The sequence below is a fragment of the Nelusetta ayraudi genome, unplaced genomic scaffold (assembly GCF_046127955.1).
Source record: "Nelusetta ayraudi isolate G7.1 ecotype Tasmania unplaced genomic scaffold, CSIRO-AGI_Nayr_v1 ptg000084l, whole genome shotgun sequence".
NCBI classification, from domain to species: domain Eukaryota; kingdom Metazoa; phylum Chordata; class Actinopteri; order Tetraodontiformes; family Monacanthidae; genus Nelusetta; species Nelusetta ayraudi.
Genome location: NW_027466134.1, coordinates 7,476,803 through 7,487,969, shown reverse-complemented (window position 1 = coordinate 7,487,969; position 11,167 = coordinate 7,476,803). Strand labels below are relative to the sequence as shown.

General features: G+C 43.5%; 2 protein-coding genes and 1 long non-coding RNA gene across 4 annotated transcripts; 1 reads left to right on the top strand and 2 right to left on the bottom strand.

Annotated features, from left to right (window-relative positions):
* Positions 1–1,169: 1,169 nt before the first annotated feature.
* Positions 1,170–5,696, bottom strand: LOC142900696 (basic immunoglobulin-like variable motif-containing protein). Its single transcript, XM_076045138.1, has 10 exons — positions 5,371–5,696; positions 4,676–5,170; positions 4,316–4,445; positions 4,133–4,228; positions 3,936–4,040; positions 3,703–3,797; positions 3,499–3,631; positions 3,311–3,394; positions 3,132–3,228; positions 1,170–2,307 (listed from the first exon to the last, which is right to left on the bottom strand). The coding sequence occupies exons 2-10, from the start codon at positions 5,148–5,150 to the stop codon at positions 1,984–1,986; spliced, it is 1,539 nt and encodes a 512-aa protein (XP_075901253.1). The 5' UTR covers positions 5,151–5,170; positions 5,371–5,696; the 3' UTR covers positions 1,170–1,983.
* Positions 5,697–6,327: 631 nt separating this feature from the next.
* LOC142900709 (uncharacterized) lies at positions 6,328–8,284 on the bottom strand. The gene is made up of 3 exons (XR_012928921.1): positions 7,466–8,284; positions 7,329–7,430; positions 6,328–6,932 (listed from the first exon to the last, which is right to left on the bottom strand). It is a non-coding gene; the product is annotated as an uncharacterized LOC142900709 (long non-coding RNA).
* A 468-nt stretch (positions 8,285–8,752) lies between these two features.
* Positions 8,753–10,862, top strand: LOC142900862 (inosine-uridine preferring nucleoside hydrolase). Of its 2 annotated transcripts, XM_076045454.1 has the most exons (8): positions 8,753–8,840; positions 8,951–9,041; positions 9,154–9,170; positions 9,291–9,479; positions 9,782–9,964; positions 10,036–10,147; positions 10,221–10,357; positions 10,455–10,862. In XM_076045454.1, the coding sequence occupies exons 2-8, from the start codon at positions 8,972–8,974 to the stop codon at positions 10,818–10,820; spliced, it is 1,074 nt and encodes a 357-aa protein (XP_075901569.1). In that variant the 5' UTR covers positions 8,753–8,840; positions 8,951–8,971; the 3' UTR covers positions 10,821–10,862. The 2 variants fall into 2 exon arrangements, with proteins under 2 accessions (XP_075901569.1, XP_075901570.1); XM_076045455.1 differs by lacking the exons at positions 8,753–8,840; positions 9,154–9,170 and having other exon boundaries at positions 8,966–9,041.
* Positions 10,863–11,167: the final 305 nt, after the last annotated feature.

Genomic DNA, 11,167 nt, shown 5'->3' with positions numbered 1-11,167 from the left:
GGGAAAAACATGACAGATTAGGAGTTTATAAAAACTTTATTGTAAAATAAATAAATAAATAAATAAAACACAACATCAAATGACACAATGGCATGATTGTTTTGGTGGTTGGGCAACAGGAGGGCTGGAGTAAAATGTTTTGATTTTGGTTTTGTAGAAGGAACCGTGCAGCCTTCTTCTCTGCGCGATTTCACATTAGAAATGTTTCCGGGGGATTTCCCAGCATCACCTCTGCACGGCTCGAGGATTTCAAGAACACACTGGGATCTTCGACACAGAGATTCTCACGGAAGGTTTCACTGACTGCACCACAAGGGAACGTCAGCCGACAGACGGCATTTCCACAGACGCACAACATGCCTGTCTAGCTGTACAATGAACTATGGGAAGTGCCTCCTTTCAACAGCTTCCTGCAAAATGTAAGACAGGAGTTTTGTCGGTATTTTTCAACAAACAATTATGTCATACACAACTCGAAGTGACTGAGGTTACCATGACCAACAAGAGGGAACATGAAAGGGAAAAAATTGTGTTCTCCTTTTATCCAAATAAACTCTTTAGGAGACCGTTTCTGTAATGTAATAACCAGCATTTTTTAATAATAAAATTTATTTTTTTGTAGCGCATGTGGTTTTAAGAAAATGTCACTGAATGCGGTTTGAAACATTTGCACTTTTCCCAGCCAAGCAGCAGTGGTTTCTTCTCCTTGCTGAAATATTCTCATAGTTTTTTCCTGTAGCTGCCTGCTTTTTATTAAAAGCCATGACATCAACGCTGCTGGAAGACCGAAAAGTGCCTCATCAACGGCACAAAACAATATTATGTGGCCCCAGAATGACTGTCAAGAGTTAAATCTACGGGGAACCGTCTGCAAAGACAAACTTGAGACTGAATTCACTAATGTTGTAGCACCGAGATATCCCATAATATTGTAGCAACAAATCCCATCAACAGACAACAGAGCACTGGTCACAGTAAAGGTCCACTACCATGACCACATGACATTATGTTTCATCCTGGACTCTGAGAGAGCAACTTTTGTGTGATCGTTATCATAATGTCTATACTCTGAAGCAGCATATTTAACCCTCTGTTTACAGCCTCCTGCTAAAACTGGGATTTTGTTGGACTTTCGACATCTTTGGCGGGAGACAATGACACGGCGGACTCAAGACGGTGGAGCCAACACCTCGCTGGGGGTGTTGTCACTAACCTGGGTGAGGCAGCAGTTCCCTTTGTGACATCACAGAGGGTTACTGCCAGAACCGTGTTTAGGAGCAAGTAAAGGAAGTAAGTATTCTTCACTTCCTTCCAGAATCCAGGACCTTCAAAGCTACGTGGACTGTGTGTGTTGGAGTCACAGCTGAAGCCTGCAGCATCTTTTTCCAACACGAGGAAGCTCCCACACTAGCGGGAATCCTTCTGAATAATAAATTTAATTTACATCATAATCAACTAGTGCCAGCATTTTTAAAGGTAAATTATCACATTTATAAACTATTTGTCTCTGCAATAGAAAGTATCTTGACTATAATGCGATAAGGTGCAATAGGCTCCTATTATTTACGAAGCTGCAGGAATTTACAGAGTGCAACATCCGCTCCGGTCACTCCTACACAGTAAGACTGGCCTGGTTGTTAAAGCTATTTGGTGCCATTTTCCAGTCCACCGCAATCGGCATCAAACTGCAGACTGGCTGCAGGTTCCAACACTGACGTTGGCGTAGTGCGCTTGATTAATTTGCTTTATGTTAGTGTATTGCTCGCTATCACCCTAAAGTATCCCAAAAATGGTTGAATAAAAAAAAAAATTGACCGAAGGAAAGGAAACAAGGAAATGAAGTCATTCACTATGACCTAAGAGAGAACTAACTACACCCAGGATGTTGTGATTGTTCAGACTAACGCACTGACTGACTGTTTGTGGGAATTTGTTGGCAGAGAAATATGAAGCCAAACAGAGAGCAGCTGGATAAAAACGTGCTCAGTCCGTCATGTCTTCCTCCAGGTCGCTATCAGGCGAATTTCTCTGTCTGTACTCGCCACTGTTGGTCTGCCGTTTCCAGCTCGCGTCCTGCTGCTGGCTGCCCGTGCTGTGCGAGCGTCCCAGGCAGGCCAGGCGCTTGGACGACGTCCTCCCCTCCTCGCCGTCGTCTGCGGAACTGCCGCTGCCGCCGCCGCTGTGATGCCGCTCTGCGCCAAAGTGGTGGACGTCATGCCGCAAGTTCTCCAGGTTGAGAGCCCAGGGGCCGAGCTTCTGCCAGTCCACCCTCTGGAAGGCCATGATGCAGTGCAGGTTCCCCCCCACCTGTGTGCCAGGAAGCAGTTTGGTTTGAGCTCCGACCAAGTCACGTTGTCATGTCATGGAATGTGTTAAAGGTTCTATAATATGTGAACTAGACTTTGCCAGATGCTTTCGGACATTAAAATGTATTAGGTCTACCAGTTTTAGCAGGAGGCTGCAAACAGCGGGCTACACATGCTGTTTTTATGCACATCTTTACAGGCTTTTTTTGGATGATAACTAGGGGTGGGCATCATTTGAATTTGAACGATTCCGGTTCGGGTTTCTATTTGGATTCCTCGTTTTGATTCCGATTCGTTTTGAACGATTCTTGATTTGATTCTTTTTAAGAGGCAGGGTCAAAAAGTTCTTTCTCCATGAATTTTAAATCTATAAACTTTTATGAACTTTGCTATGAATTTCTGACAAAACCAAATCTATGATTATGAACTTATGTTCAATAACAATAAAAAAAAAAATCAATCTTAAAAACAACAACATTGAGCGTGGAATAGATACTATTTGCGTGCATTTCTTGTAGCAAAGCTTAAGTCTTAAAAAACATTGATAAAACGATAAAACTATTTTTTTTAAAGTGCAAGTACACAAACTACAGTGACATGAGTAAATTTAAGTGCTGGCTGTTCACTTCTGTAATGATCCAGTGGGTTAGTGCTTGACTTTTGTTTACATATTATTTAGCGCATTTTAACCGCATTTTCCGAGTTACGTCGTCACTTTTAAACATGACAGGCTTTGTCATAACGTGCAGTCGATGCTCGATGCCCAACCCCAATGATACCTAAATGCAAGTCTGACGTGAGAGGGGGTTAGAATGAATGCAGCACCTTCTTGGTCTTGCGTCGCTGGATCCCCCGCTCTGTGTGGCGGATGTCCAGGTACTCTGGGTTCTGCGTGTTGAGGTCAGTCACAATGTCCATCCATCTGAGGAACAGAGCATGAAATGCGCTCAGGAAGCTCCACCTGCAGCAGAACGTCAACCACCAAAACGGAGGCCGGCTCTTACTTTTTGCAGTGGATGGCCGGATGCTTCCTACTGGGTTCTCCAATCAGGATCCAGTGTTCCATCTCGTTGGTGGGGAGAGGAGCCCTGCAGGCCACACGTTACAAACCACCACGTTTTAATTGAAGTGCAACTGTTAGCCAGTAGGTGGAAATTACAATATATATATATATGTATAATGATGCGGTTACCTGTATGCTTTTGCTGCTTTGAGTGGCGTTGCCTCGAAGCCCACTGGGCAGAAGTAGTGGTTCTGGCAGTGGTAAATGTAGGCCATGGACTCGTCCTTCAGGCCTTGTGTCAGTTTCATCAACGCTCCCTCGGCTGACGTAAAAAGTTTTAGAAAGATCACCATCGCGTCTGTTTGAGCAGAGCGCGAGCGGTGAGCGACTCACCCGTCTCTCCGGCCGTCTTGTGTTTTCCGTGCGGTTTATACAGGATGTAGGAGCAGCCTCGCACCCGGAAGTTGTCGTTGATCCGCCTGAACCACCTGTGAGGGAAAAAAGGGCTCAGCTGCGTGGCTCACTGAAACTGACTCTAAACCAGAGTTTCTCAATTGGTGGGTTGTGACCCAAAAGTGGGTTGCAGAGCTCCTTTTAATCGGGCCCCCCCCCAGCCCCCAATGTACCGCATCAGTGTTGCATTGCCGGTGAAAGGGCCAAATCTGATTTCTTCGAAAGGCGGCTGGAATCCCAGAATGTGCAGAGCCTCCTCCTGAGAGATCGGCGGCAGGCTGGCGATGCAAATTCAAAACACATAAAGGTGTCTCAAAAGATACAGTCTCACACCAAAATACACCATACTGAGGCTTCATGCTCAGCTCACCTTCCCGCACCCAGAGTGCTGTACAGGAAGTTCCAACAGGACACCAGAGAAGAGATCCCACATGAGGTCTTGTACTGCGGCCGGCTTATGCAGTACCTGCAGCAGAATGCAAATACATCAAGAACACACAGCTGCAGCAGAGTCTCTCCCAACAAACATCACGCCAGCTACAGAACTCATTACCATCGTCGCAGGTCCAGAACTTTCCTCTGCTTGATGTCCTCGAAGGAGGCGTGAGTGGAGACGTCCTGGAGGTTTCTGCTGGGCCTGTCTGACGACTTCATCTTCTTGCTGAGACTTTTCTTTGCGTTGCCTGCAATACAACAGTCATGATGAGGCCTTTCACAACACATGAGGCTGACAGTCAATACACGCAAACGTGCTCTCTAAGCAGAGGATGTGGCAGAATGTTCTCAGCTGATGTTTACCCTTTGTGACGTCACAAAAAGATCATTTAAAGCACTTTCAATTATTATTATTATTATTTATTTATTTTTTAATGGTGCAATACAAAAAAAAAAGATCCTTCTTGCTCGTTCTTACTTGTTCTCGTCTTTCTAGTGAGCACAGCATTAAAGTCCGTCGTGTCGATCTCCCAGGCCAGAATGGGCTTGCTGGGGACCTCCACCATGTCACAGTCTGCATCCGAGCCCACCGGGGCTCCACCAGCCTGGCAGGAGTCACCGGCGGGCTTCGGCTTCACCAGGGTCGGACCGTCGTCCGGCTTCTTGGCCCCCAGCTCCCTGTGCGGGGGCCGATACACGGAGGGGGCCTGGTTCAGGAGGGCATAGTCGGAGCACACCGTGTAGAACTTCTCGCGGGAATGCGTCACTGGGCAGGTCCATGGCAGGTGCAGCTCTGCGCTCGAAGCCCTCCTCACCCTGACAGCATCCCGGGCGAGGGCGCTCATCAGGCCGCGCTCGTCCTTCCCATCTGCGGGTCGTTGCTGCTGCACCGTCGCCCCGGAGATTTGCGCTCCTTGACCTTCCGATGTGTTTGGCATCGAAGGGCCACTCATGGGATGTTTGGCAGAATTAGCTTGCGGTGGTGATGAGGCGGTGAGGTGATTGGCTGAACCCCCACCCCTCTGGGGAGGACAGCAGGGGGGTAGAGAGGTTGTGATTGGGGACGACGGGAAAACAAGTCGACACCGTGGCAACGTTTTCGTTAAGCGTCGCCACGGCGGAATGTACGTGCTTTATGTTTGGTCGGCAACATAAAAGAGGAACGCTATTTACCTAAGCTAACATTCCACCTGCACTGCTGTCCCAGTGACGAGCAGTAGCAGCAGCAGTAGTAGTAGTAGTAGCGGCAGCGGATAGCGATAGCATCTCAGCGTGAAGCTAGCGGATGTAAACAACGCCGCGTCCTTCCGTCCTCTTCCATTCTATCCGTACCTTGTGCAATGTTTCGGAAGAGCAGGTGCTAAGAGAGAACAGAGCGTAACGACAACCGCATAGCAAAACAGATACTAGATGCTTGGTTGAAATGTTAAAATGTGGGTGATCTCCGCCACCACCGCCCTGGTGACCCACATCCACTTCCTGTTTAGCCTCAGCGGATTGTACCATTGTCAAGACACAGCGGGGGTGTCGAAGTCGAGCTTTTAATACAGAAGAGGGGACATTAATTGGGGGTTTATGTGGTCAAATAATGACACCAACAAGTGGAATGCAGGAAATTATTTAACGCTTTATGTCAATTACCTGTTATCTTAAGTATGTTAAATTGTAAATGGCACACTTGGCCTCACTTTCACTAGAACTTCATGGAACCCGTCTGAAATGTTAGCCAATTATAGGAGCCACTGCTCTGAGCACGTGATCGATAAAAACAAAAATGTAGAAGGTGGGATTTTTGAAAACAGCGATCGTTGCTGAGTACGATAGAAAGTCACTGTTTTGAGTGATTTCAATTATACTTTGCATCTTTTTTACTTTGTGTCTTGCATGATATTCACTGGCTGTAAAACAATAATTTAAAGGTGTTTTCAATGGGTTTTTTTTTTTTGTTTGTTTGTTTTAATCAGGTGGTCAAGATGTGGTCGATTACACTGGGGAACTAATTTTTTTTGGGTGCGGAATCCAAAACTGATCTCAGTTTTTGTCAAGTTTTTGAACTATAGGATACCCGTTTTCTTAAAAAATATGAAAAATACAGTACAAAAATACAGATATGTGCTTGTTTTTATAAAAAAAAAATACAAATATTGACATACAATGAAATATGAAAGAAACAGGAATGGCTGCAATGTTTATTTAACACTATTATGTTTTTACAAAGGATATGGCTACTGTAATTATAATTGTGTGCAAGTAGTTAAGAATTTCAGCTGAATGAGGCATTGGGCTTATAGCTGACGGTAGATGAGGATAGTCTATTTTACTTTTATTTTTCTTGTTAAACACTGATGTTTTCACTAAACAAAAATAACAGTCTGTGCAATGATCTTTTGGCTCTCGCCAAACCATGGGGATACCAAATGCCAACTTTTCACGTGTTCCGTTGGTCCACATCCGTAAACTCTCAGCACGCTGTCTGCACACTTTGTGAGAGGCCCATGGCTTGTCTTGATCACAGAGTTTTACTTTAAAATAGGCTAAATGTGCTTGTTTGACAAATGCACTGATGTTTGCCCTCTAACTTGGAATGGTGAAACTACCACAAATATAGCAAAAGGAGTCAGGGTTGTTTCGGCATTTACGACGAGAAGTAGCAGGAGCAGACATGATCTGGAACAAAAGAAATATATACCTATGTAAATAAAACACTAAGATGGAATAGTTACAAGCTTTAAAAACTCATTCATCTTCTATACCCGCTTATTCCTATTCAGGGTCACGGGGGTCTGCAGGAGCCTCTCCCAGCTGTCTTAGGGCGAAGGCAGGGGACACCCTGGACAAGTCGCCAGTTCATCGCAGGGCCACATAGACACAGACCACCATTCACACTCACATGCACACCTATGGACAAATTTAGAGTGTTCAATTGACCTCACATGCATGTTTATTGAGTGTGGGAGGAAGCCGGAGAACCCGGAGAGAACCCACGCAGACACAGGGAGAACATGCAAACTCCACACAGAAAGGTCCCAGGCCCGGTCCCCGGAATCAAACCCACGACCTTCTTGCTGTGAGGTGGCAGCGTTAACCACTGCACCACCGTGTCGCCCCGCTTTAAAAACTAAAAAACAAACAAAAAAAAACCCAGCACAAAACAATATAGAACTTACAACAGTATGCCCATGGTTACAAGGTCAAGAGAAAAGCCAACACAAATCCTCTTAATTCCTACTATGCTAGCTTTCTGTTTGCAGATATTCATAGTACTGACCTATTGGGAGCTGCATACACCTCTCACCGCACTGTCTCAATTGTGACTGCACAAACAAGTTGCCGCATAGTTGTAGATGAGTCCAATCGTAATCAGCTGGCAAGTCTTACTACAGCTAATCAGTGGAATCTTGCTTATCTGGATGGTAAGCTGTGAAGAAAAGAAAAATTGACGTGCTAGAAAAAAGATGACTGCAATTTTTGAATCAGTAAGCCAATTTTAGTTTTAATCAGCAACAAAATCTAACTCAACAGAATTATTTTTTTTCAAATTGTTCCCCAGTGTTATTTATCAACTGACTGTTTTCTTTGCGGGAATAAAAGCATTCTAGAGACAATTGGATGGATGGAAATTGCCTTTCTAAGAACCTTGCACTGGTTGGATTTCTTAACAAAAAAAAAAAAAAAAAAAAATCCAAAGCAGATGTACGATGTACTCTTTAAACTGTACAGTCCAACACAAGTTGACCTGACACAAAATTTGACATAAACCAGGCTTAGTGGAAACCTGTTAGACCAGTCCACGGTCAACAGGCCATATTTCCTCATCTCAACGATGCTCATCTAACGGTATAGCTGCAGACCATTGCCATCGTCTTCAAGGTAGTACTACAGACACAATGAACTCGGAGTTATGAACGTATAATTAATGTCGAAACGAAACAAATATATAATTTGGCTATGAAATGATCCGTCTGTTATACATGCAAAATTGTGCAACGGGAGAAACAAATAAAAAGCCTCCCTCTTGAACTCAAGAGCCCACTTCACTGATTAGGAAAGAGGTAATAAATTATTCTCTGTTTACACTTCTCAATGATACCTTTAAAAAAATAAATAAATAAATAAAATAAATAAATAAATAAAAATAATAACAATAATAATAATAATAATAATAAAAAAAAAACTTTACATGACAGATTTGTCCTCAAAAAGTGATGTCATATGTGTATTATACATTACTATTTTGGCAATACTACCGTCAGAGTCATCGCATGCATAAAAAAAAACAACAACTTTAAAACGTTTGGTAAAACTTTACTAAACTTTGCTATACTGTACATGTTGCAGGAACGGAATGTACTGCCGTTGAACAGCCTCGGGTTTTGACTCGGCTTTGCACTCTGTCCATCGTTTCGAAGTTACCCATTTGGCACTGGGAAAGAGATAATTGTTAAGTGGGCTACAAATCAACCTGACCTTCGAGCACACATTAACTTCCCGAAAGGACTGAATAATGAGTTGGTTAAAATTCCCACAGTCGCACAACCACTTCCTGTTCAGTTCCTGTCTGACTAAACCACGATGGGAGCGCGCGGGGAGGGAACATTTAATATTCTTCCACATGTAACAAAAATAGAACATAACATTAAAAAGTGAGTTGACAGAAATATATTCTTACTTGTGGAAAATTATAAGTTATAATCGCCTGCTGTTTTGTACTTTTTTTTATTTTGTGTATAAAAAAAAAAGAAAAGAAAAAAAGCCTCCCCCCTGCCATGGCATCATGGGCTCGTTCTTGAAGTCAAGCCACTCACTACAGCCAGTGACTGCTTTCTCCCACATACGGCCGGCAGGTAGGTCACTTTATTTCATATCTTGGGACAATGCACGTGCAATGTTAATTTTTTTTTTTCATGTCGTTGAAGTATGGTATTTTGTAATATGCCTTTTTTTTTTTCTTTTAAGGGAGAAAGAGTTTATTGGTTTGTAATCATGAATGAGTTTTCTGAAGTGTCATTGTGTGTATAAAAAAGCTGAAGTTTGACACATAGTCACAACAAAATATTTTATTTAACATTTTTAATGCATTACTTTTTTTTTACAGAGCCATGGAAAACAAGCGGGTGATTATCGACACAGACTGTGGCATCGATGATGCCCAGGCCATAATGATGGCCTTAGCTGCTCCCAATATTGAGGTGCTGGGAGTCACCTGTGTGTTTGGGAACGCGGCAATCGAGAATGTGTGTCAGAATGTCCTACAGGTGCTCTCTGTTTGTGAGCGTGAAGGGGTAGGTTGACTAAAGTACTTTGCTTTTAAACATTGATCATCTTTGTTGTTAATAATTAAAAGTACACACAGACACAATCTCCTTTGGCAAATCTGTCAATGAAATAGGCTGTTGACTTTTTATTCGTCACCATTTTCATTTTTGAGTGGTTAAAAAGCTAAGTTTTACATCGAGAGGATCAAGGTAAAGCGTCAGCACTGCTGCAGAAATGCTGTTAGCCTATCCAAGACTTAAGTCGTGGCTCTTACTGATTCAAAAATGTTGCTGTGAAATTACTCTAAGCAGAACAATTTCCTCCGCAGGTTCCAGTGTTTCGAGGTTGTAGTGGTCCCCTGGTCGTAGCCAGCAATCAGGCTAGTGACCACTTTGGAACTGATGGACTTGGGGATGTGATCAAAGAGAAAGATCCGCAGTGGCAAGAAAAACTTCAGGAAGAGCACGCAGTCAATGCAATGATCAGACTGGTGACTGAAAACCAGAACCAGGTGAGATGGCTGCCTTTAAGATTTTGCTGCTTCTCTCAGTCAATAAAAGACTAAAAATATACATTACACAGGTCTCACTTGTAGCCATCGGACCACTTACAAATCTGGCACTGGCAATTAGACTCGACCCAAGTTTCCCCCAAAAGCTCAAAGATCTGTACATTATGGGTGGCAACAAGGAAGGTAAAACCAGCATTAATTCCTACGTTTCTTCACAATCCATCTTTGCATCACTGTTTTTTTTTTCTGTTCACAGGGATAGGAAATATAACCTTATGTGCAGAGTTTAACTTTGAACTGGATCCCGAGTCTGCATACATTGTTCTGGAAGAATTCCTCTGCCCTACATATGTGGCAACATGGGAATATTCTTGCAGGAATAGCCTGCCATGGGTAAGTCATCGTCTTGTGATGAACTACACAACCCCTTACGGCCATGTGTGAATTTGATATTCTTAATTGGAATTGCATCTCTGCCTCACATCTGCAGGAGTTCTTCACAGAGTTGGTCAACCAGGATGCACCTGCTGCTGCCTTCATGAAGAAGATTACATCTAAATGCTGGGCCTACTCCAGAGAGGCAATGCTGAACAAGAGAGACATTTACTTTGGATCGGGCTTCGTATCCTACGACGCCTATGCGATGGCAGCCTGTATTGACAGCAGCGTGGTAACAGAAAAGATTGAGTGTCCCGTTCGTGTGGAGCTGCAGGGTTCGATCTCTCGTGGCATGATGGCGCTGGATCGCACAAATCATCTGAAGAAGGGCCACAGTGTGTTTGTGTTGACTAAATGTGACACAGCCAAGTTCAGCAAGTTACTGATGAGCTCTGTGAGACAACCTGTCAAGAAGTAGTCTTTATTGGCATTCGTGTAATTAAAGGTCCATTGGGTAAAATTTGGCCTGATTTATGATTTTTATATTGGTAAAAGCTTAATATACTGTCCATAAATACATTAAGAAAATTGTTTGCTTGTAGAAATAAAAGTCATTTGGTTTTCCTCCCCAGCCTGCCTGACAGCTGTCAAGACATTTCGTGTTTGGGGCGAACACTCATGTCCTCAAATAAATGCAAAAGATAATAATGAAAGTGAAGAAGGTGGACAAGGTATCCATATTTGTGTGTGCAGGCCACTGTAGCTCACTTGGCAAGTTTGGGAGAGGAAGGGTGATTGAAAGAACACTGCAAATCTCCAAACATG